Source organism: Anticarsia gemmatalis, chromosome 5 (genome assembly GCF_050436995.1).
Source record: "Anticarsia gemmatalis isolate Benzon Research Colony breed Stoneville strain chromosome 5, ilAntGemm2 primary, whole genome shotgun sequence".
In the NCBI taxonomy this organism is placed as follows: Eukaryota; Metazoa; Arthropoda; class Insecta; order Lepidoptera; family Erebidae; genus Anticarsia; species Anticarsia gemmatalis.
In genome coordinates this window covers 603,631-631,413 of record NC_134749.1, presented here as the reverse complement: position 1 = coordinate 631,413, position 27,783 = coordinate 603,631, and the positions used below count along the sequence as shown (strand labels likewise).

The following is a 27,783-nucleotide window of genomic DNA, read 5'->3' as shown; positions in this document are numbered from 1 at the left end:
GGTGATGATTATTCTTTTATTTATGTATTTTTGAATACGATTCTCCATTTGGTTATACTGGAACCGTGTGCAAAAGACATGTGTGTTTTGTATGTAGTTCTAAATGTGTTTAGTGTGGTCTGGGCTGCTGGGTTATTTTGCTACCATTTTAAGAATGCGTTATTCGGTGTGACGGCGTTTGAGAATAAGTATCATCCTGAATTGAGAAGTGTTGATCGATGGAGACAGAACTTGGTTGGTGTTTTCGGTGTTAAGTGGCATTTGGCTTTGTTGTGGCCGTTTAGTAATAGCCCTTTGCCACGATGTTGAAAGTAACCTAAAGATTAATAAAGGTATTTGTGATTGACAAGAAATTGGTATTATTTAGAACCGTGAAAAAAAAACTATGTGAGTAAGTTCTAACGTAACCAAATATATTGTATCAATTTTATATTGCTAAAATAATGAGCTAGCAATGTAGTTTTTGTGATATTATATTAATTTGGTTTATTCTGAGACCTCAACATACACATGCACAATTGAACAAAAAGTCACAATCAAATTTATATTCATAACAGAGATTGAACCTACTCACAGCGCCGTAGCTTACCTTTCTTAGCTATTGCATTAATCCTACAACATTACACCAAAAAGCGTAACTCCCAAACAACTCCCTTTAACGCTTGAGATCGTACAGATACCGATAGCATTATATCATCACCATCATTACGTCGAACTACCCATAGTACCCATCCATCATCATTACTCGCCATGGGAACCACTTTCCCATACATTTACCTTATAATCTGATAACTCTTTATTCCTATACCTCATTTATTTTCTATTATACTGTTTGGATTACGTAAAGCCTGTTAAATTCGTTTGATTGAGGGGCTTGTATTTGTAGATTACACTGTAATTGTAGAGTTATTATAGACTTAACAATTTTGCGTTTAAAAACAAAGTTTAAGGTTTTTAAATAAGACGTCAAAAAAACTTAAACTTTGTCTTAAGGGTTGAACCCTTACTCACTTTTAGAAGATTATTAAATAAAGTGGGTCCATCATGAAAATCATGCTGCTAGCTTTCGGAGAATGAAAAGCCAGGTACTGCATATCGTCACTTTTTTCCGAATGTGTATTAAGCTAAGACTAATCTTTAGCAAGAGGGAAAGATTAAGCTTATGGATGAACACTATCAATATGAAAAAAGAATATAGAGATACGCCCCTAATCTTCAAACATTAAGCAATAAAACCTTTGCTAATAACTTAACTAATAAACACAATTACTGTAAAGGTACCTACACCTGCAGTTGAAGAATTGAGTAATAATCTCTACGAAACTTCACTTTTGTTGGCAAACTCCCTTCATATCGGACACGGAACTAAAGCCCAACAATTCCAGCTCATTACTACAAAGAGGCACAATAACAAACCTAATTATTAGAGAGATAAGGTCAGTTACCATTACACCAGAGAATACCGTTTCGAAAGATCCAATTTTAGCTATCATCAACGAGTAGTTGTAGTGAATAGTGTAAAGGTGAATACATACTTGCTACGAATCTTGTTGCATCAAGTGTTCGGTTCAGAATAATTTATAATTTTGCAGCATTTTTTTGAATCCAGTTATATGTCTAGTATGTTGTCAAAATAATATCTAATACATAATGATAACAGAAAATCAAGAAGCGCAATGAATAGCAGATTTGGATACGTACACGAATACTAAACATTTGATAGCAAACACAGTTTTAAAGTCTTGTCAAGTAATATTTTGTTTTGATTTACTATTTGTTCTTATACGATATAACCTGTTCGCTATTTAGTCTCTTTCAGAAAAAAAAAACAAATAAAGTATTGTAATGTAATAATTTAAAGTTTGAACACTATTTACGCCAACCAATGATATACCAGTATGTTACAAATAAATGCTCTCATGTGTACTCGCCCTTAGTTCGTGTATTACCGAAACTCCAGTACACACTATTACGTGATTGACTGACTCGATACGATCACGTTACGTTTTACAATCCATGAGCTTTCGCTGTTTATGAATTTTAGAACAAAAGAATTTGTTAAATGTTTAGTTAGAAAGCGTAGCGTAGGGCACGTGATGTGATGGAGTGCCTTCATTGTTATTGAGCACGATTATATATACATCTCACTATGTAGGGCTGGTAATGTAACGATACGATAGCTGGTATAGCTATGGTATTTAGAGAAATCGCAAAAAATCTTATTTCTCATAGTTTTTGAAGGCATTGATTTATTTAACAGTAACAGTAACAATTACTACTTCATCAAATTAGTTACAATAGTATTTTATTTAATTGCTTTAACTAAACTTTTGTGTCTAATCGTACCTACCTAATATCAGGAAAATTACCCGAGATTAAGCAGCGTCTTTAGCGTAAAATAATAATCTATTCCTAGAAAATACCAACGCTTCGTATTAAAATTCATACTAGAAATATGAGTACACGATTTCAATCAAAGTTCCTAAGTAATCCTAGTAGGTAAGCCCGCGCGTGACCGACAACACATATAAGAAGGAAGGTTGTATATGCAAAATTTATACAGGGATTATTGAGCCACGTCAAAGGCCTTTGGGCGGTTTGAACAACTTTGACACTAGATTGACCACTAACCATACGATGAAGATAAAAGGATTTTTGAAAAGTAGCTGTTTAAACCGGACGAAGCCGGGCGGGCCGCTAGTAATAAAATATGCATAGAAAATACCGACCACTAATATTAAAATTCATACTAGAAATATGAGTACACGATTTCAATCAAAGTTCCTAAGTAATCCTAGTAGGTAAGCCCGCGCGTGACCGACAACACATAATTATTCACTATCTACACTATATTCCGAATCCGGTATGTGATTATACAACCTCAATATGTCACGTATTCTACTTATTGAAAATAATATGTGAACGTTGCACCTGCATTTAATATGTGCATTTCAATTAAAATTATACCTATTGGAATGGATTTGGATAATGGTTAGCTGTTGCTATAGGCCTTACCTCATATTCTTTGTTAATATACTCGTAATTGTGCAATTGTATTTAAAAACTGTTAATTTTAAAACTGAAAATAAAACAAACTAAAATATATAATCATACCGAACCTCAAACCCCTTCCTTTGTTCGATTGAGCATAAAAATATAAGTAGATATATTTTTAAACATTTCAGCAATGTTTTTATGGCAAAATAACTTTGAACGACTCTTGAGTTTTATTGTTAGGGACTTCACAAACATAGAAAACACAAAAGAAAATATCCATGTGGAAATCAACCATAACAAATGTGTCAATGGCAGAATGAATCAATCGCCTTTAACATATTACTGTTTTTGGGACTATTAAGTTCTTTTCGTAACTTATCTTACTTATAATCCAACTATCATTAACTTCTACATTTTCATCAGTATTGAGTAAAACAGCCGCTCTAAGTTTTACACATTCCTTGTTTGTTTGCGCAATAATAACTAACCTTTTGTTTTCCTATTAAATCCAATATTTCATAGACTCGCATCGTCACGTACATCGCGGCATCGTTGAGACGTGAACGGACATGTTGTGCAACTTGTACGTTTCTAACTCAGTAGCAGGTACTGTATATTGTTTCTGTTGTAATTTTGACAAATAATTTATATGAAAGACGTGAGGAAAGGGGCTTCCGAAAACATATTCGAGAGATCTCGTTGATAAAACAAAAATCCTATAATTGCACCCAGTTGTATGCAAAGTATGCATATGGATAATACCTACTGACTTCAATAATTTTTAAGAAAATAAAAGATGTGAAAATAATCAAAATGGGCCCATCTAAGTTACAGTGGCTATTGCATTAAATATTGTTCAGTTGGAAAGGTTAAGAATTCTTAAGACTGTAGTCTTTACTGACTAGGGTACGTGAATTCACACTAAAAAGTCAGAAAATTCTTATAAATAATACAAACACAATACAAATCACCCTGTTATATACTTTGTGCGAGTCTATAAGGCAAATAAAAAAATACTTATGACCATTGTAACCTTTCTCACTAAACAATAAGCCTCAAATTCAATTCATAATTTACATATAATTTTAACCTCCAAATCTTAAATTAGACTTTTTGTACAAAAATCCATGAACCGGTGAATCCAGCAAGAAACAGTGTGCTTGGTTTGTTAAACATAATAACTGTCATGGTAGAACGAACAGAAATTATGAGAGTACTGACCGTAAACTATCACGTCATTTACATAGGAATATAACTATCAAATACTGAGTATTTGGTATGATTTTCCTGTTGATAACATTGCCCTGTCATGCCCTATTACCTTTGTCACGATAAGACGAGTAATATATCGACAAAGATTAAATACACTTAATTTTCAGTGCGTGTCCTTCTTTCATGTAAAAACTGCTGAATACATTTTTACAGGAAAACGGTTGGAAAAGACCATAGATACATTTCTTTTTCAGAGATCATAGATAAGTACGTCTCAGAGCAGACAAAACAGATAGCATACGGTGGTACTAATATTCTTCAGAACAGCTATTAAAAAAAATCATCAATAAATTTCATTTTCTCCCCATAAACATTACATTTACAAACAATAATTTATCAATATCAAACCACTTCACAAGCACCATCAAAACCAAACACGGATTCGACAATTTAGCAACATTTGTCACAATTTACTACCTTATTAATTCGTAATAGGGGTTATTATCGCTAATAAATAACTAAAGAAAATAGCTGTTGTGACTAACTATCGATCATGGGGTTTCTTATGGGTCTTAATGGACCTGTGTCTTATAAAACGAGATATGAAGTAGAAAAAGCACTGTGGCAATGACGGATCAAGGTCTATACTGATAAAACCGTAGGAATAAATCACTTACTGTCTTGCTAAAGGGCAAATACAAAAGAACTTTATAGTGAGATCGTGCTTTAAACAAGAATGTACCCTTATTTTTAGACGTTTTCAAAAACACACATTAAAATGTTATTAACATATTAATAAGTAATTAAAAATATTTTATGCAATCAACAACGCCGCAAAGATTGCCAAGAATAAAATAAAATAACGAAGTTTGGAAAACCTTAATAAGTTTATCAAATTTTGTATTTTGGTACTATAGACGGTATTCAAATGAAACCCAAACAGAATATTGCACAGGAATGTAAAATCTATTAAGAGACTTTGTTTCATAATAATATGGTTATCGACCAACCTAGTGTCAAACCAGGCCTTTTACATTGACTTAAAAACTGTTAAGTTCAAATATCGTTTAACTGACACCAAACTGTGAAATGCTCGTGCAAAAGGTTGCTTAACCCAGAGATCAAGCGGCGTTATAAGCGCTTCAAACTAAGAAGATGAGCAAATGATTTCAAACAAATCATCGTCATTTCTTTGAGAACAAGGAAATAAATTATTTTATCCATCACTCATAATAATAGATCAACGAATTTCATAATTTCATCCAAGAGATTTGAATGATGAGCTCCTTTTACTCTCAAATCAGCATGAAATTAAACTAGTCTGAATCGGAATACCTTTCACAAATACTACAGTTATTAAACGATGTTTGTATGTAAGTATGTTTGTTATTATTTTAACCAAAACTACTGAATTGATTATGATGGAATTTAGTACAGAGACTTACATAATCTGAGGGCCAATTCGTGTAAATTTCGTCACTGATCTGACTGACTGCAATTAGAATGAGCGCATTAATTTTAAAATTTTTTTCCTCAATCATAGCTAGATCATTTTTAATAACAAGAGTTGACCCTAGGACTTCAAAAATTTGGCTAGATTTTCACCGCATTTTAAAGTCGCAATCTGTATACATAATAAAACAACGATCAGTATAAATTGAGAAATGTCGATCGCTCGTTATTCGATGATACTTTGTTCTACGTGTTGCGATGTCGCTAACGTATCGCTTCATTGACCCACATAATGATTGACATATTGTATTGTGTATTTAGTTGTGAAACTGTTTAATTGCAGCCAATTTCCTAACAACCTTGAGGAAAAATTTGTATAATAACTCTTGAATAAATAACGTAATTTTGTCTTAATTTGCAGTGTTTAAGGTCCATTAAGAAATATTCGAAGAGGGATTTAAGAAAATACATATTATTATTGTGAGGTTTTAAACAAGTTGTGCTCACCATTCAGTAGATGATCAAAAGGTAAGGAAGGCAACCTTAAACGTGAACACGCCGTATATGGGTGGATGGATATCTAATGAGCGTGTCCGTGGTTTAGTAGATATAGAAAAAACCTTTCACAGCTTTAGACACTTAATTTAAATAAAACATCTAAGCCATGACGGAAGCCTTTGTCGTCTAGGACACATTTGAAACCAGGTTTTATCAATCGCAAGCGAAAGAAGATAAAAGGTTCCCTCTTTTGTTCTTCGTTGTTTAAATATTTAAAAAAGGGCCACAATATCTTTAGTTTATCCTTTCGTCCTTCATAAGTAAAGTGTAAAAACGTCGTTCATTCGCTTCTGGCAGATAAGTGTTAGTCAGAATAAGTGTGTAGTAAATGGCAGGATCGTGCGCGGGCGCCGCCTCGCAGTTAGTAGCGTAATGCTGTAATGTCGGCGTAATGTATTGTACTCGTGTTTATACTGTCTGTACATTTTATACGTCGTGTGGAGGATGCAGGTAATATGATCGATGGGTTTTGTGGACAGAGGGTGTGGGAATACTGTGTGTAATATTCTTCTATATAGGAAGGCATTTTCAATGACTTTTGAACAACTAAACCATCATTATTTTTATTATGTTTGTTACTGCCGGTACAAGGTTTGTACCTATGGGATTTATGGGATGTAAATTCCTACCAGAATGGGATCAAAGGGATAAAATTGTTCTATACCAGGACGACGTCTTGCCAGTCTACTGGTTGACAATAATAGACGTAAGTGTCGGTTTAACGACAATCTGAGTCAGCACTATTGTTACAAAATAAAACATGCTTGCAATAAAAATACATCACTTTATAATTCCATTCCCACATCATAAACTTCATTACACATATCAATGCGGTCAAAGTCAAAACAGACTGAACTTCTTGGACAAACTGGTTTCTGACAATGCAGTTGCCATTTAATATCACCTTCTAAATGTCACTGTCAATCCACTTGTGATGATACAGATTTCAAAATGAATTTATTTCCAAGAATTTTAAATACTACAAGCCCTGTATTCGAGAGATTCCAATTTTATCTCTTGTTGTTATTTGTAGCTCCATCCATTTACGTGTTTGAAATGGTAGTAGTCTTTCCACAAATGGTTGTACTCATCAATGCTGGACCTGTGAAACAGTTTATTCATATGTGCTTAGGATTACTGTGCTTTATAAATGTCTGTGGGAATATGATCATGTGTGTCACTACAGAATTGAACAAGCCTTCAGCAGAGAATAGCACTTACTGTGACCGATGCAACGTGATGTGGTCATCAAACAGCTGGCATTGTAAGAAATGTAATATTTGCGTTTTGAGGCGAGACCACCACTGCTCGTACCTTGCGCGATGTATTGGACTCTTCAATAAGAGGTACTACCTCTTATTTCTTGCTCACGTCACTGTTTCCATGTTATACGCAGCCTACTACAACTATCACTGGATAGATTCAAAGTTTGATGATGATTATTTGATGATTGTTGCTGTAGCGAGATTGCTGAATCCGCTTCTAAGGTTCTTAATTACTGAACCTTTGGGTGAAAGGGATATGTATCTGGTGTACTTAGGGGTGAATTTAGCCTTTGCTGTGTGGGCAGGGAGCTTATTCCACTATCATATAAATCAGACTTTAATGGGTGTGACGCATTATGAAAGCAGACATTTTCCAGAGATGAGAAATAGTGCGAAGTGGAAGGAAAACTTGATTGAAGTTTTTGGTGTTAAATGGTATTGGGCTATTGTGTGGCCTTTTTGTTCTAGTCCTTTACCATCCTGTATAAAGACTGAATGAGTTATTTTAGGTATATTTTATTTGTTTTCTAGTTTTAAATAAATGTGTATTATGAAGAATACAATACGTGTTTTATTTTTATCATAATTTCTTTGCATTGAACAGGACTCTTCCTTTAACTTATAAACGTACTATTCTTAGTGTTTTTGATTTTTTTACACAACAAAAGTCACATGATTATATACAGATTTACGAGTAACTGTAACGTTAAATTCAATTAACAGTTTCGCCCGAGTTCAAAACCAATTACAAGCAGTTCAGTAATTAACTGCTCCATATAACTGAAACAGAGATACGATCTTAGTCCATTACCAAACTCCCGTTACCACAAACTGGTCTGGATAAGGATCACAAGGATGCAACATTCGCCATTAGCGCGGCATACATTGCTGTGTCGGTACGCCGATGGATGTACGTAACCGTTATGCAAGCAGCGATAAAACGCTACGTGTGATGCATGTTAATTTGTCGTTGGAGGAAGTGGTTCTATGATGTAGTGGTGATGTGTGGAGTGCGTTCAAATGGTCAGAGTGCGTGATGAAAGTGTCAAATGATTGGTTTTTGTTGAGTAAGCTATGGGCTGGAAGGGAAAAGGGCTAAACAATAGAACATTAAATTTTTGCTTAAGCGTAGCCTTTAAAATGTGCAAAAAAAAAGAAAAAGAAAATTATGACTAAAAGAAGCGCATTTTAGCTCCCTTAATTTTAAAAATATAGCAATCAAAGAGTTATGAAGATGTCTTCAGATATTAATATGGTAGAATATGGCATGCCCATTGATTCATAAGAATTAAATAAATCGAATACTGAATAATTTTTCTTGGTCAGGTAACATTGTGAAACGAACGAGTGAGAAAATAAGTATTTTTTGTTTTCAATCACAATATGGACTAAAGAAATCAAGTTTTTATAAGCATCTCTCTTCTAAATAACAAAGACAGTCCGTAAAATGTGATTTCACGCAGATAAACACTATGTTACTAAATTCAGTCAGTAATTTAGAGTGAGGCAATCTCTCTATACACTGTACTTTCTGTAACTCTTCTTTAGAATGCATATTATTTGCAATCTGTACCATCGCAGAGCTCGTAGGTATAAATTCATTTGACAGTTTAATTTAACATTTTAAGTTCATTTAAAGGAGTAAGGAGATGAGTTATATGGTACGTTTTAGCATAGTCACCTCTATTCTTTTGTACTGGGTGGCGTTGGTTTGATTACCACTTCAAATAAGCTGACCTACGTCCTATCATTTTATCGCCAATCGATCCATATAACTATATACAATCATAACAACGCGCCTTATTCCTTTAGAGGTATGCAGAAACCAAAGAACGCCACACGCAAGGGCTCCTACAAACTTCTTTTACTTCATTCAGTCACTTTGTATTAGAAATATCCCATTCAATATACCTTTTTCTACGCAATACCTTAACTATAAAACTAATAATACAATATCCTGCAAACTAAAGCAATATTAAACAATGAAGGTGGCACTATAATTCACGGCACACGCCATGCCAGTATGTCTGCGCACGCGACGCGCTCACCGTTACCGTGGACCCGTTACCGCATGTTCCTTTATAAGTAATACTGAGTTGACCACCATTGTACCATTGTACAACTGTGGGTACAAGTTCTATGCCTACGTCTTCTAAATATAATTTAGAGAATAGGTGATATTTTCTGGACTTCTGGAAATATGGTGTCTGTGTGGTAAAAAAAATAGCATATTGTAATTGTAGCAGAAAGTAATTGCGGTACACGCTTTTATATTTTATGTTTGCGGCTAATCTACGAAACAGATAGACTAATTGTGAGATAGTCGATATCATAAAAAATATAGTCAATTGTATAGAGTAACCCATCCTTTAAATTCTCGTCTACACTTTTTTTTAGCTATACATTTTTTGACTGCCTACCCCTATAGAAAAAGGCGTGATATTATGAATGCATGTATGTATTTCGTATCACTATAACAAACTATTAAATAAAGCAACGCTTGCCATATTTCAAAATTGTCCCTAATACCATTTACAGGAACACAAAACTAGTGTCCAGTAACATGATTAATACATTCGTGTTTATAAAATAAATAGTCAGTTTAGAGTCCTATCATCACCATTATGATAATGGCGTGCCGTGACTCCTCCATCAAGATGACTGATGATCACACATCTTAGATGATATTTGTTCTGTAATGATGCAGGGGTGGACCTTGACCGATTTGTGTTGATACACTTGAGAGTGCTTTTATATTATTTATTTTTGAAAAGATAAATAGTGTACCGTCTTAAATGCCCGCGTTAAAGGATGGAGGACTAACATCAAGAGGTTGATTATTTAGCATACATAGATAATCGCACTATACCAAATTACCCTACATATTTATGTTTTTTCGTAGATTAACGTATTAAAAAAACCTATAAATGGTAACTTATATTTTTTTTATTTCAATGAATCGAAAAATAACCGTGCATAGTTCATTCAAATTACAAGTCAGCTGTTTTAACTACATCTAAAAATTAATCACTAATCTCATTATTTATAAACACAGGATAGAAATCGCACGGAAACATTCAACATTAACGTTTTCAACTCATAACTGCATTACAAACTTAATTTTACCATTACTTCGACCTCACGTTTCATAGAAAATGTATAGAGTAAAGATTTTATGAAGTGCATATATAAGTTTGTATGTGTCTGACGACTTTCGCTTCAACTCGTATATAATTTATGCACATAGTGCGCTGTTATGTATGTATCATTAAGTAATATCAGTGTTCAGAATTTCTAATTTTATTGGTGGAACTAATAGTGTCGCGGTGTGTCGTTTCCTGGACATTTCATGGTGGTATCATGGTGTTATGTTTATATTACTATCGTAAAATTATGTATCAATATCGTAATAAATGTGAGGCATTTTTGAGAAAGGAAACTTTGTCGAATATCATTTAATTTTATTGTTGATTGTACTGCGAGCACAATTCTTAAACCCAACTGATTCATCTCATTGGCTCTTCACTTAGGCATGCAGTAGATTCAGTAACTGTAACTTTGTCAACATTAACCTAATAAGTAAATTATTCGACTTAGTTTAGTACTGTAGCCTAGTAGATCTTGCAAATGTTGGTCATCTTTGTCTCATCATATCAGCTAAATTATTAGTAAGTAAGGCCAAGCGTTTATTTACTAAGTTCTCTAAATCCTTGCTCATGTAAAGGCTATTAGCCGAATAGAACGACGACCTACAAAATGCCTCACAATTCTCTAAGTTAAAACCCATCTTTACTAGAAATAAACGCGTTTTATTCACGTTTATGTATCACGATTCAAGTAGCAAAGTTCAAAGGGCTCGGTGAACGTGTTTCAAGGCAAAACGAACTGTTTATACTACTATATAGTATTTTATAGCGAATTAACGGAAATATAGTGTGGAATTATGACATTAATATGTATTGCATTTTTTGTTTCAATGCTATTGACATAAATACTGCAACATTAATAGATAACTTACATTGTAAGCATTCATAAGATACTCATTTTTTTATTAGAAATCAGTGAAAAATATAAAGGGTAAGTTCCACGCACGATGCATAACGATCACCTTAATCACTGAGCCCGAGAGGTCAACAGACATTTTGCATATAAATATGTAGGTGAAAACAAAGATAATAATTTTCAGAAATTACAGTTTGATTTTTCTAAATTTTTTTCGAGCGGAGCCGCGTGAATCTGCTAGTACGAGTAGTTCATACACACATAATTTGTGCTCATAACTGCTCAGTAATAATCTCATGTAGCAATAACCATATTTCTAGTTCCTCAATCCACGTTAAGTGTATTTGCGGAAATAAGCAGTTAATAACTCATAACAACTGTAATAACTACGTATAATAAATATATTAATTTTGTTGGTTACTAAAATGAGGATGATTACTAAAATGTTAAATTGTTGGTTAGTTTAAATCATGAACGCTCCTATGAGGAATTATTGCCAAAAATCATTTAAATAGGAGATGGCTACATTGTACCTGATACGACTGCATACGAAACTACACATTATTTAAAGAGGCACTTAAAATAAATTCTACTATTTCTGTTGCCTTAACCTACAGTACCTAAACGACTTCTTATATCGAAAACTTAAATTTTTGGGTCGCGTAAACTACTGGATTTGTTGTTGAATTTCTATAAAAATATTCTCAATAATAGCCTAGTTTGGTAACATGCCCGCTATATAGCAAATAATTATATTACATGAGACTTACATTGTAGATAGACCAATTTATCTGCTAGCTCCTAGAGGCTGCAGCTTTTCAACTAGGCTTATAGCTACTTTTGATTTACCATACACAAAATCTTAGGCTTTATTTAATGTGTTTTATGAAATTGCATATCCGTGACGTCACAATACAATCATCTTCCGATTGTAATCTCGCCAACTCGATTTCGACAGACATTATGAAACAATCGATTTCCGATCAACAAAAGATTGAGCGATTATGTCAGACTAGATGAGTTTTTGATTCGATACAAATTGCTTGTCAATACACTATTGTAGGCTTAGATAACATTGTCATATTTCAATTGCCATTTTAGGTTATTTAAAGAAATATAGCCTTATTCTTCAAAGCGGTTGAGTACTCTAGATTTCCGACCTAGATTATTCAATAAAATAAATCTTTCGGTTGCTCCAGAAAAGTTTGTAAAGGTTCACTCAATTTCTTATGCATTACACATATTATACTAGTTAGCTGACCACTACTAATTTGCCCGCGTGCAATTAGTTAGCCCAAGTAAAAAAATCTCGTGTACCATCCATCTATACGCTGAATTTTATTAAAATCAATACTTTAGTTTTTGTTCAAATGAGAAACCATATTCATCCATATATCCATAAGCTCTTGCATTTACAACATTATCATAAAAATATATACGTGGTGTCTTTCCCTTCAGACAAAAATAACCGTGATTTTACTAAATAGAATTGCAGCATAGACGGAAATCGGAACCGGCCGTTTATAATTCCTTTTTTGGACGACGTTTTCACAATCAAGTTAAATAATCGTTTTATCGTGAGCTATCATTAACGCAACTTCTTCAATGAATACTTAACAATGTTGATATCTAACAAAGGACATTTGAAATAGATTTTATAGTATTTTACCTTTTCCTCTTGTAATTAGTATTTGTGGTTCAAAACTGGATCTTACCTGGAAATAAAATAAATAATTCATTATTATAAAATATACAAGTAAATGTCATTGTTTTAGACAATTTATTAGTACTACTATTCAGTAAAATTCGAAATAATCTGCGTACCTATTCAGAAAACTGAAAAAGAAAAGGTATTATATTGAGTTGTATCAAGACGATGATAAAGAAAATCTGTGATTTTTCTAAGTCTTCTACCACGCTAAGTACTGAAAAATTTAACAAAATTACTAATTGTAATTAATAGTAAATAAATGTAAAACATTGTGCAACTTAAGCCACAATAAGTACCATAAAATTGGTTTTAATCTCCACCGTAATACAGTCTACCTATTTTTTTACAACAACCTTTGTATTACTAAATAATTAGGTTTTAAGTTTGCTAATCATTTCGCAAATAATCGAAAACTGCTCAAATCATAACTCCTAAATACTAAATTATAACTTATGAAACCTGAAAACGAAGCTTGAATAATTTCAGAATAAATAACGGGCATAATAATCGAAAAATAAAGCGTAAAATTATTTTTTCTAAATAATTAAATGTTATGAAACCAAATTATGAAGCTTAACAAGCAAATTAAATGGATGATGTAAAAATAAATTACAAAAAGTAATTTCACACAATGCTTTCTACAGCGCCATCTTTTGGCGAGAGTGAGGAAACTGTGTGCAGTGACCGTTTGAACAGACCCTAATTCGTTGGTGAAGCGAATCAATTTACTTTGATGTAAATCACCCGTGACTACTCATAGTTCTAACTAATTGGATTATTCGATGTTTTTTGTAAATTTTTGAGTAAAATTACGTGAGCGTAGTTTTAAGTGAAACTTAACCCTTTTAATTTGTTTCGTTTGCTGAAGGTTTTATTACTATCACACATTTATGAGTATTAGTTTTAGTTCAAACATATTGCTGATGAAGCATGGAAGGGATAATTGATTCGTACTTCAAAATAAACTCTAGTACATCGCATTGTTGTCTGCCTGTTGAATTAAATGACCTGAGTATAATTCGTAATTAGGTATTTTAGGCCACAAACGCGTCTAGTTTCCCATCAAGAGGTTCTTGACAGAAGCTTGAACTTTATATCTCAACAGCTATTACACGAAGCTTCAACGAAATGTTAAAGAAACACACCCTTTTCTAACCTTTAAAACCAAGGCATATCCTGTACAGTGACCTGCAAACTTCAGATTATTATAATTAATGAGCTTGACGCAATCCAAGGCTTTCACTATTTGTTTAGACGCTTAAATATTAATGATTTTTATTGCGACTTCATCCGCGTGAAAAATACCTCTTGGTAAAAGGTCTACGTGGTGTATTTTCTACATTCTGTTCTAACGAGTATCGAGAATTTGACACTTAGAATGTAGTAAACAATTAGTTCCTACAGCACCCGCTAGGCGAGCTGATAAGTTTTTCATACTTTGTCGATAGTAGTAGTAAATTGCCCTGCTCGCTACAGACTATCTGTATTTTATATTTAAATAAAAATCTGTTCAGTAATTTCAGCATGATTGAGTAACAAATATTCATCCCAATATTCAACCATCCAAACGTTCATCTGCTAGTATTAAGAAGAATTAAGATGAACCTGATGCAATTTAAGACTTTCACTGTTTGTAGACAATTATGTATGTAAAATAATGTAAACGGGTCGTCTGTGCGTTGCTGTAATTGCATTCTTAACGATTAACATGCCTTTATTAGATTGCGACTAAGATCTGTGCTACTTTGACAAACATTTGTCGGTTTGACTATTTAAGTAGTAGAAGGCTGCAATTTGTACAAATGCAATTGCAAAAAAAATTGGTCACATTATGCAATCGTATTATAAATCACGCATCATAAAAATTGGTAGGTACTAAGTAGTTAAATTGTCCAAAAATGGATCGATAATATTTAATTTTTAGTGTCACTGTCGGCTTTTCTGTAAGTACCCTGTATTTGAAACTGTAACAATTAACCGATATTAAGATTACCTTGAAACCCAATATACCTAATACCAATTTATCATACCTTAAATTAAGAACTAATAATGACTTGAAAAGGTTTCAAACTCAGTTCGGAAAATATCAAAATATGTCGGTGCTTTAGTGCGTCTTTGTCGGGTTTCGAAAAATATAATCACATCTTCAACCTCATTAATCTAACAATCAATAAAATTACAGCGACATCAAAACCAAATAAAGGTTGCCATCGTCACAAAAAACGATCAATTTAAATAATCACAATCATCTACATACTACAGACCTTTATAAAACCAACAAAAAGTTCGAGCCTCCTCTACAATGGTTGACGTAACCAATAACTAGGTCTGGTTTGCCACGCGGTTGCGCGGCAACCAACCGTGAATACCGTACGATGATGCGGCACGTTCGACGACAGGTTCACCACGGTTACTTGTTACCAAGTTAAAGTGTTTAGTAATGCTCGAGAGTATAATTCTATTTTTAGAACTATCTATCGAAGACTTTAAATTTATTTACGGAATAGCATTTTTCTGCTACTTTCGAGTTAGTTATTGAGTCGCTGATCAATACGGTGGCATGAAAATTGCAGGAAAAGACTTAATTGAAGAAGTATAAGAATGTGTTAGATTAAGAGTGTTCCAACAAACTTGGAATGGGCTAGGAAAAAGAAGATTGTATTGCTTGCAGTATATGTATGATGCTCGATTCTTCCAGTATTGTAGTAAGCCCTATTGAGAATTATAGAATTGGAATGTTTTAAGGTTTTCTACTCGCCTAACTCACGTACGACTGCCATATACCGGGAAGAGCATCTTTAAGGCCACAAACAAAACAACGGATCGCAAATCAAATTCCAATATATTTTTTTAAGACCATGGCTCTTAGACTTATGCACTACACTAGTACATTGTTATAATATTAATTGATAACAGTCTTTGTCTTCGTGTAAGTCTGAGCACGTAGCCGCCGGCGGTCCGATTATCATCAACCTTCGAAACGTTCAGATGTGAATAAACAATTAACATTTTGTTTATCTCTGGTTTAGTACACAGGTCGACTAATCAAGTGATTTATGGACAAGAATTACACGAATTATTGGGTAATTTGTTTGTTTATTCGAAGATACCCGGACATGCAAACTAAAAAAGGTGATTCGTTACAAACGAATATATTTATAGATGTTGCATATCTAATCCAACTAATTTAGGATATATGAATACAGGATTATTAGTTTGTTTTCAAATAATACCGTCAGTTACATTACATATAAAAGTCACTAACAATAAATAAATAAAATTTCAATACATAATTTTAGTCAATAATACAATTATTGAAATGAAAATCACCAAGATATTTTGTTACGCTTTTTCCCTTAAACGACTGAACCGAATAACATAGATATCGATAGTATTCCAGGGTAGAACAGTGGTATTTAATCTAAAAAAAATCTTTAATGCTTGTGGTGCCGCAGGTTATCTATAAAGGAAAACCTACAGTGAAGACTCATTCGATTCTTAAGCCTTGTCACGGCACTTCTAAGGAAACTAATAGCAGTACATTAGCGGAATATTTGGCGTCCATCCACGAGTGCACCTGCATTCATGTCTAATGTAACGCCTGCTTCTTCCTGCAACCTTTCTGTACCGTGCCTAGAATAATATGTTATGATGTTTTCCTTCAAACAAATGGTACTGTTTTGTGAAGGTAAATACTGAAGTACAAATTAATATCCCTATTTATAGCAAAAGAAAATATTGAAAGCAACCAAATATATGCTATTACGAATAAAGCCGATAAAGTATTAAATATGTCCATATTTTTACAGTTAGTTTCTTGTCTCTTTAAATATAAGATTGTAATGAAGAAAAATTGGTATTCAGTTCTTAAATGGCATAGCATTTTACACATTACATATTTCACAATGTATTGTAGTAAAATTTAAACACTATATTTAAAAAAACACTATTCATACCGGTAGTATTAAACAATACAAGCTAAAGTCATTAATATCATTGTTTTCAAACAAAGAGGCTTTCGCTAAAACAATTGCCACACAAGTTGAAAAGAAACACTCAATCATTTGTCCAAAGGCGTTGACGGCGAAAATTTCACTAATTATACATTCGCTTGAAACGCGGAAGAGTCGTGACGGCCGGTCGTGATCACAGCGATACCATAAACTTGTAACTTTAATATTTAAGGTGTGATCGATTGATTGAAGGTGCGCGGCGACGCCTACAATTCAAAGCGGTCGAATGTCGCCTTAAGCTTAGTTTGGCTAATGGTAATTGATATTAACCTTTGACTAGTGCTTGTAGATGATTGAGATGTATGTGTTACGTGATAGGTATGTATGTTATAAGTTGCTATTACTTAATTTGAAAGACCACCTGCTGAGAATTTTACGGATCAATATTTCATGTGCTATTAATGCTGCATCAATTTCAGTAAATATATGTATTAAATGGAGTATCTATCTAATACATCATTTTTATGTTTTTTTTTTTGATGACAATAAGTATCAGGGGAAAACAGGATTTATGAAAGTGTAGTCAATTTATTAAGAGGTTTTCAAAGTTATTTGTGACCCTGCTGTTATGGTCTTTGAGGCAAAATATTAAAGATAATTTTAAAGTGTGTTTAATATCGTCAAAAATAAATATCGTTGTTTTTTTTTTTTGTTACCGTAGGTGCTGTACTATTATATTAAGTATTCATCTGACAATAAATTAATTCAAGTGCCTTCAAGGCAAATTCAAATCCAAACAAAAAATCACTATTGATTTAATTACCGATATTGTAAAATCCTACAAATTAGCATAACGATTAAATCATCTGAACTAAAGACGACATTCCAATGTTTAAAAACGAATCATTGCTTAAGGCATCAACGTTCCATAGTCGACATAATATGAATTATATTGTTCACTAACCTAGTGGGCGTTATAATAGTTTTTTTTTATAAATAAATGGTTTCATTATTCATCTTTTTGCTATACAATAATTGTATGTAACTATTATGCTTTAGTTTTCAATGCCATGGATAAAAAAGCGCTTTGAGTCTCCACGACACAATTATTAATTGTTCTGCAGATGATACGGAACAAATGTGTTCATATGATTTATATGAGGTGAATAAAAAATCTATTGTTTTTTATATAATGGGTTGACGTTTTGACTATGATAGTTAATGAATGAACAAAGGTTTATTAATAGTGTATGTTTTGATGGTAATTCCCTATGATAAAAGGATCGCTTTATTATAAAAACCTTATAATAAATAACAATAATTGAATAGGATTTTTCGTCGTTATTATCCTTTAAAACTCAGACGTACAATCGATTTTTTTTTGTTTTTAAATAATTTTCTGAAATAATTCGAATACACGATAGTGTAGATTCAAAACCTAAATATGAAATGGATATTTTTTCTTGTCATTTTCGCAGCGTTTTATGCCTAAGCCATCAGATTACTAATTTGCTAGATAAAGTGATTGCTTATGTATCAAAACCACTGTCAAAATTCCGTCTGATAAGCTGCTCTATTTAATACTTATTCAAAGGTGTTTAAATTTGGCTATAAAATTTCAATTTTTTTAAAAAGCATTTGATATATGTATGTATTTAGAAACAAGGAATAAACAACTTTATAAAACTTATCATCAGTCATGCACACGAGTTTAACATAATACAATGATAGCTAACTTGTTTGCTAGTGATGACACTGCGATACATCTCTATTTGTACCGACTGCAAAGTCAAAATGCATGCAAAATTTCTAAAGTTACTTACTGTTAGACAGTAACTTAACTACATATACAAGAGATTTTATCTCACAAGGAAATGGAAATTCCGTGAAAATTTTTCTTTTAGGTAAAAATATTCTAAAACCAACAAGATCCTGAAGCTCTCAATCTCACTATTTAAAGCAAACGACCTACATTTATGCGGCTAAAATCAAACTTGATGAAATTTGTCCTAACACTCCTCGATTTGAAGAAACAAAAACCTGCTTACATATTATTGTTTCAACTGTTGTATGCTTAAATTCGGTCACTTTCAATGTGCTACTTTTGCAGACCCTACATTACGCCTATCAACACATTGCCACGTGGAAGCACTTGATCATCCTCACATGAAGTAAAACGTGTTCCATAGTAAAAACATCTTCATCACAAACTCACTAATGAACATACATATACAAGTAATGGGACAAAAACTCCATATTAACTTGATTGAGCTTACGATCACGATTTCTGAGAAAACCTTATTTAGAAGCGTGATCAACGCGTTGGATTATAGTTAATGGTTATTTGTGACGCCTGTTTAATGTATTTTATGGTTTAATTTATTGATAACTAAAGAATGACCTTTTGCTAGGATTATAACAGCGCCGAGACCTTAGAAATGTCGCCTAAAGTGGATAAATTTATCTACTCAACTCATCATTTTCGAAAATGTTCCACAGAATTTCGTACTCCATAGTTTATGCCCAAATAAAATGGTTAAAACAATAATATAATTATCTCACATTTAAAAGCTTAACCACTTTGACTGAACTGAAAATCGAATCCGAGACCTGTTATTGCCTGTGGCTATCTTAGAAATTATTCTAATATCTTTTTAATATATTTTCATCACTGTTTTACGAAGTATTGAAAAAACTAATTCTATCTGTTTTCCTTAGTAAGTTCTAGACATTTAACTAAAGAACTCTAAGCAGAGTTTGCAAGCGAACTTACGTTTTTGCACAAGACTAACAAAGTAATGGTTGACTAAAGCTAAATAATAATGATCACTTGGCGTGTTCAGCTGCAAAAACATTTCTTTTGTAACTCAATAGAGAATAAACAGGTACAGCCAAAAGCATATAATAAAGATGTCTACATAAATCACTGGCAGTCAAAATGTCTAAATAATATTGTAAGATGAAGAATTCTACATGGTTTTACTACCAGGTATTGCCAAAATGTAATAAGTATACGTTGTCAAAATTTGAGCAACCCGTATGTAGAAGTGCTGTTTAAAATATGAATATACAAATATAATCATAGTTTGTAGCAACAAAGTTAGAAAATACCCTAAGCTTTAAGATGGAAACCTTTAACCTTTAGAGCTCGTATACTTTACCATGACTGCACAAGGATAACTGAAATACTTTTAATAAAAATATGTACAATCAATTTAGCAAATCGAAAGCCCAATTTTCAGAACTGTTCAAGACTACAATTACAAACCGACTGCACATGATTAATGGCATTACTACTAACACGGTTATACCCGTCATGCTTGTAACAAAAAAAAACTACAATATATTATATTCATTTTACATCTCAGTAATATTCAATTAGCCTTGCTGAAATTAATTTACAATCATATGTACAATTGAACAGCTAAGAAACTTCAATAACAGTCCAATAATTGGATGATCGCGTCCGGTTCTTTCTTAGCATTAACAACAATTAATTTGCAAGGTGGGATTGCAAAGGTTTATTTTAATAAAATATGATTTTAATAGCATCAGAGTACATATATTCATCTGCACCTAGAGTTTTTTAAAATGATTTCTTATCCTAACTAAATTATGAAATATTTTTTGCTAGAGTCAGACTTCACAAGGAACATTTACATTAATTTATCAAAAATATTTTATCAATAGGGGTCTTCTCATAATAGCTGGTTATATTTTGGGTGGAACCTGTACTGTCATGCATCATGATTAATACAAGTATTTGTTAACCAATGATAATTTAAATGGTTTTTAAATCATAAAAATTATACTGTTCTAAATAACAAGACTGCTACAGGGAACAAAACACAACCTCAGTCCAAAATTATGAAACGTTTTGAAAATTTGTAATTCTAGACCCCAATTTAGGAATACATAATGATTTTTTAGTACTCTAAATAACGAACAACGCTACTGGCAATCGAAAGTCGAACACAACAATCAAAGATCATCTTATTCAATCGAATGATCCGATTCTAATCGATTCTCCACTCGATCACTAAAATTGGCAAATAACTATTAAAATGGATGAAATATCACTTCTGGTTTTGTAAATAGACATACGAATCGAATTCGGAGTTTATTCAATTGAGTAAAAATACTTTAATCTTTAAATAAACATGTTACTTTTTGCTAAAAAGTTACTAACGTAAATTCAAGTAAAGCGAGAAAATATGCCGACAATTGACATAATGTGTACCCTTAACAGTCTTTTTTTCAGTTCTTTATGTAGAGAGGGATTGAGCTACACAGCAAACAGAACAAGAAAACATATTTTAGTGTTCCTTATCCAGAATACAGTCAGTTTGAATCTCAAATTTGAGTACCATAAAATATAATTTACAAGCTAAAACGCACTAAACGGCAAAACCGCATTTTTAGTGCGAAACCGTAATTTACAATTTCAAAGGTCTTAAACGCCAGAAAAGCACTTTACGACATTCCAAAATAAATGCACTAAACATATTTTTTGTTAGTAAACAGTCTCAAACCAGTATTTTCGTATACATTCGTTTTGAAACTGCCTAAAGCAAGCGAAAGTGAGTGGAGACGTATAATATGCATAATTTAACATAACGAGCGGGGAACTCTCGTGTCAGAGCATATTATTAAACTTTTAAGAGTTCATTGGTTGGCTATTGATACTTACTAACATTAGTTATACAATTTCTTGCATGCCATCCATAAAAAGGAAGATCTTAAAATACATTATTTGTATACTTCATATTTTTTCAAATACGAAATAGAAATAAAGGCCGGATCTACACACATTCTTTTTTTATTTACCTGTACTGCCCCTTGTTGGGCGAAGGTCTCCCCAAAATCTTTCACCAGTTTCATTAAAGTGGTGAAATTAGTAATAAGCTAATAGACAGAGTACAGAATATCCCGGCAGAAACTTTTCGGCAATCAATATAAATACAATCATTGCACAGCCCTCGAATTCGTCAGAGTTATTGATCACCAATCGTATTATCACTCTGCAGCTCCAGATTATAGTAAATACGGCTAAGACAAAAACAATCTTGGAATTTACAAAAATATGCAGAAAAATACGTCGTTTCTTTAAAAACTAGTTTCTTCATGTCATTGACTTAACACTTGTTGTTTGTAAACGCTGATGACCCCAGTAATATAAGACGTAGAAGCCAGTAATCTAGACTTACTGGTAGAACGTCCTAAGTGGACTTAGAACAGTGTCAACTTATGACCTTTTTTTACTTCAGAATAGTCGCATTATTGTTTTTTTTTCATTCATCTTTCTCATAATAGGTGATGACTTGGGCATTATAAAGAGTAAATTATCTGAAGTTTATAAGGACCTAATCAAGTGGTCTCTGCCTGCCCTTATGGAAAGAAGGCGTGAATTTATGTACGTACTTATTACAGATCTTTGATTTCTATTATTTTAATCGTTTGTTAGTACATTCGTTTACCACCGATCTCTAATAGCCATCTTGGGTTTTACGCAACTAAAGATTTTATTGCAAAAAATGCGTAGTTCGGATTTCTTTTAAACATTATTTCCTTTTCCAAAATCTTGGGTCAAAATAACAATCCAAATGAAACAACAAGGCACGGGCGAAGACCCCAGACAGTCAGGTATAAAATAAAAACTAAATTATGCAAAACTTCAAGGTTACTTATGGAGTTTCGGCCTCTAAGTCTGCGTACACATTAGAATATAATCACACATTCCTGGAACTGTTTGATGAATTATAAGCTCTTTACAATTAAAAATCATTTAGTATTAGTTTATTATTAACCTAGTGGTTTCGAAATAAAAAGCACCTGGGTTCCTGGGTTACAAATTACTACCACAATGTTTGAAAGCTAGGCCTTTAATCCAAAGTTACATTTGGTGCTATATGGCTTGGCAGACTTACCTTATAACTTCAATACCACTCAAGTACAGGTTTACAGGATGGTGCAATGTCCATTAATTCATTCAGAAGCTACTAAAAACTAAAGCTAAACTATTTGCTAAAGGAAACTGTTCATTAGATAAGCTAAAAGCATTTACAAAATCCCTTAAATCTAATGTGTATTAACCTTAAGGTTCAGAAGGATTAAATCGCATTAAACCTCTTTACAACGTGTTTTATCATTAAAAGCGTCCGATGAAAAATAGCTTTGCAAATGGCGGGATTAAACTTAATAAAAATAACTATGACGTCCAACAATTACGTTGACAAATGAGGATTTTAAGTAGTCTTTTTAAGTCGGAAATGTACTTGAATGACATTTGCTCTGAAGGTAATCATAAAATAACTTATAATAAGTAGAGACTTAATGGAACACCATAGCGAAATTATAGTTGAGGAATTGCACTAATAACTAGTCTAGTTTCTTGGTGACTTTAAAAACATGTACACAACGAACAAAAGTTAATTAATATATAAACCATTTCTTCTGTAAATCGAATCTGCAGCCCCTTGCTTAGCAACGTCATTGGGGTTGTGGAAACCACCACTACAATAACTTACCTCACCTATACGAATACACAACCACCAGTAGCGCCTAGCGGTAAAAGTAAGTAAGTAGGTAACCAAGACTTTACGACAGATAATGGCCACTGACTTCCCATTTACTTTCTTCCTTTAAAACAACATTATTTTTCAAACTGCCTTTACTTAAACTGTTATAAATACTTCCTTCAAGATATCATAAACAATAAGACATTTGTGTGACAGCTAGGAAGTATACAAAAGACGTAATTGCATAGCGCATTTAATGAAAAAACGCAGTAATGTGTGGTATAAACATTTACTTCCCACGTCAATGGTCAAACGTTTGAGACATACACTTACTTGCTTTTGATAAAGTATTATTAAGAAATTATTATTATTTGATTTAATGGGGGGAAAATAATAAAGAAAGCCCGTGCCGAACAGTGGGATAGTAATTAGTACTTAGTAATCCTAGCATAGAGACGCAAGCTCGTGCAGAGAGATGTTTGTTACACACGCGCTCTAATGCAACTACTGAACACATTTGGATGAAATTTGGCTTACAGACGGATCATAGCCTGTAGCTTGATTTTGACCATTTAGTTTTATCAAATATCGAGAGTTGCACTAAAAATCTAATTATATTTGTTCATACAAAACGTCTAAGAGGCGCCAGTCACATTTTTATAAAAAAAACTCTGTACCTCACCGGTAGCCAAAACTCGAATGGTAGAAAATCTTTCCTTTCACGATTAACACATATGTACCTACATATAATACTTTATTTCGCTTGCAGTTTTTTTCTAAAACTGTCATAAATACTTCCTCCGCGCTATTTCAAACAATAAGCCTGTGTTCATGGTGTAACCGAGCATGTAGGAAGTGCTCACAATAGACATGCAGGTAATTGTACAGTGGACTTAATTGTTTTATAACGTGAATAACAACGTGACGCTGATATGTGGATTATTTCACGTTATGTGGATTTAAATTGTGCCTTTTGTAGAGGTTATTATTATTTATTATCTATAGTCATAGAACTCAACAGTAATTGTGTCATCAAACACAATAACTGTAAAGTAGTGTAGAAAACAATTGCTAAGAATAGCAAAAACATTTAAAACTCAAACCAATTAGTACCATATGTTAGTAAATATATTTACTACCATAGACATATTATTTCTATTTTCTGATCAAAACAGCGAACATGAAAACCACATTGCCTCTAAAATAAACCCAGGATTAATGTATTGATCTATCTATTCAACCTAAATTTGAGTATTAATTAACCTTGCTGCTCAACACGCATGCTCAGAGGGAAGTGCTTCTTTAAAAAACTACCAAAGCTATAAGACATTTAGCTGCCAAAGTCAAAGCTATAAGTACCAAGGTCCGTTCGAAATAATTTAACCAAGAGCAAACTGAACGCATTAGCACAAAAACAACATAATACAAATAAAGACAAACGAATCACTACAAATGAACCGTAAAGAGAGGTTACAGCTATGAATGAAGTTCCTTAGGACAGTGGTTCTCAACCTTTTTGATAAAGCTGAAAAACAACTCTATATTTACATATTATTTTGGAGAAAGAAATAATAGTGTAATGTAAAGATAACCAACAAGAGAAACGCTTTCAAATGACCAATTATTATTGGAAAATAATCGAATTACACCGGTTTATCTTCAGTGTTTTGCTCCTGAAAATGAAAGCTGAATTATGTAATTTAAATGTAGGCTGAGTTCTATGAAATTCATACACGTCTCGACTTTTATATACATACCTACAGCTTGTAAATTATAAAAAGGTAACAAAACGCAAAACTAGTCATAGAATATTCAAACGAACATGCAGTTTATACCCTATAGAAGCTTGAGAAAGAGGACAGTGGTGCAAAAATCACGTTAATTAATCAGAAATGTTGAGAGCCAATGTCTTGCAGCATGGACAACACGTACTCGCCTCTAAACAAACGGCCTCCTCGGCTAATTCTGTTAAGGTCGCCGGTCGCTTACAACTCAATTGTTTCTTGTACTATGTTTGTACTTGCAGCTTGGTGCATTCACAGGTAAACTATCAGTGGGGTAAAAAACCTTTAAAGTATAGAGTAAGTAGGTACATGTAGTCGTTTGTGTTTAAGCTGAGGTTTTCTATGGTTATATTAAATATGAAATTGTTAAATCCCAGTGGATGACAATTTGATCAAGCAATTTCTTGGACACCTTGAAAATATATTCGCTTGATTAAACATAAACCCAAACAAGAAGAATACTTTAGTTTAGCTAAAGATTTAAAACCAAACCTGATTAATCTATAATTATTCGTACTTAAAAATATCATTATATAGCATAATGAATGGTACTATACGTTAGCAACGTTAAAAGATTATTTTTTTCTATCAGTTAGTGACCTACCTATACCACTAAAATAGCACTTAAGCAACAATTAATTAAAATCAATCATCAATGATGGCAACTACGTGCTCACTGTCGGTGAAATCTTCCGACAAATGGTTTTGAAACATTTGTTGTGCATTAGAGATTTTCTTTACGAAGATGTCAAAACTACGGTACTAAAGGTGAGTACACAAAGGCTTATTTGCCATTGCCTTCGATGGAAATTCAATTAGTGAGATTTTTTTAATAATGTATTTAAAAACAAGTAAAGTATTTAAGTCCCCAACCCGCACTTGGCCAGCGTGGTGGACTCAAGGCCGAACCCCTCCCTCATTACGGGAGGAGACCCTTGCCCAGCAGTGGGACAGTAATGGGTTAAATTTATTTATTTATTTTATTTAGCATTTTCGATTACAGAATGCTCTTTATCACTCCACTTTTGCTTGAAGTGCTTCGCTATTGATTTGAAATCATGATTTCCCGATTTCTATTTCACTTAAACTACTACCTGTATTTTAATTTAAAGAAATATCAAGAGGACTTATTAACTTTGCTAGTACGGTTAACAAAATATAGTAAAAAACTTTTTTGAAATTATGTGATTTTGTAGTGTAAGTAGATTATTTTATACCAAGAATACATAACACCTAGTTTCTAGTATAGCTACTGTATAACAACCTTAAAACAACCCAAATGGGTATTTTGACATCAATTTTGACAAAGATATAATTCGTTCCATCTAACGCGAGATTGTCATAGAGCATTGCAAATGGCCGCAAAAAACATTCAACTATTGTACATAAGTACTTTACTTTTCTACACTTTACGTAATCTAAACTGCAAAAAATTTGATGTGATTTTGATTCACCTTTTTTTACTAAGTTTTTAGCCTAAATGTGCTGAAAAAGCCTAATTGAAATGGCATTTAACTTATTCGTTGTAAATGCTGTATTAACCAGTAATATCACAAAAAAGGAATGATTTAACAAATTTTATAGAACTTGGTAAACATAATTTTATTGTAATAACGTTATTATCTAATGCTCGAATACTGTAGCGTCACCCTGATTAAAATGCCACTTAAATCTCGGTCTTAAGAATTTTTATATAGAGGTATATTATAGGGACACATACTTCTAAGTGTTACTTAGTATTTAGTACTAATCACCTACGTTTCGACTACAACTGATACAATATGTTATTTTATCTACACGCACGTATAGTAAGCACGATATATTCTACAATCAGAGTTCTCTAAACATAACATAAATTAATATTATTAAGGTCCTACGATGGTGTCGCGAGACTTAAACTTAATGGTCTGTAAACAAATGATCAAATACTGTTCTCACAAAAGCACTGAACGTTATACAATATACATAATACATAGTCCACTTTTTTCCCCTCACAACAAAAACACATTGAATCATTAGTTTCGCCACAAGACAGCTCAATTACCTCGTTGATAAGTGCCGTCTCATGCGCCCCGTGATGTAATACTCGTGTGGTCTTTGACTTGTGATGTCATTTACCTGTACAGTACATGTACACGTGTAATGCAGTTGCAGATCGATTCTCGGTTAGTGATAGTGTTGTATATGTTACTGTAAAAGCCCGAACGGTGGTAAATCCTAAGATTTTCCGATATAACCTAAGATTTACCAACTCGCAATGGTAAAAGTCCGAACTATTCTTTTTTTTCGAACTTTTACCTATATTCACTTGATAATGTCGAGATGTCGCCG

At 32.9% G+C, this 27,783-nt stretch overlaps 2 protein-coding genes across 2 annotated transcripts in view; one reads left to right on the top strand and one right to left on the bottom strand.

Moving 5' to 3' along the window:
- The window catches only part of LOC142972743 (uncharacterized), a 164,949-nt gene that overhangs the window by 84,711 nt on the left and 52,455 nt on the right, over positions 1 to 27,783 (bottom strand). The gene's annotated exons all lie outside the window — the stretch shown is intronic.
- On the top strand, positions 7,150 to 8,030 carry LOC142972727 (uncharacterized). Its single transcript, XM_076113981.1, has one exon. The coding sequence runs from the start codon at positions 7,171 to 7,173 to the stop codon at positions 7,981 to 7,983; it is 813 nt and encodes a 270-aa protein (XP_075970096.1). The 5' UTR covers positions 7,150 to 7,170; the 3' UTR covers positions 7,984 to 8,030.

Excerpts from the sequence above, each read along its gene's own strand:
- LOC142972727 (XM_076113981.1), top strand. The coding sequence starts at position 7,171 with ATGAATTTATTTCCAAGAATTTTAAATACTACAAGCCCTGTATTCGAG.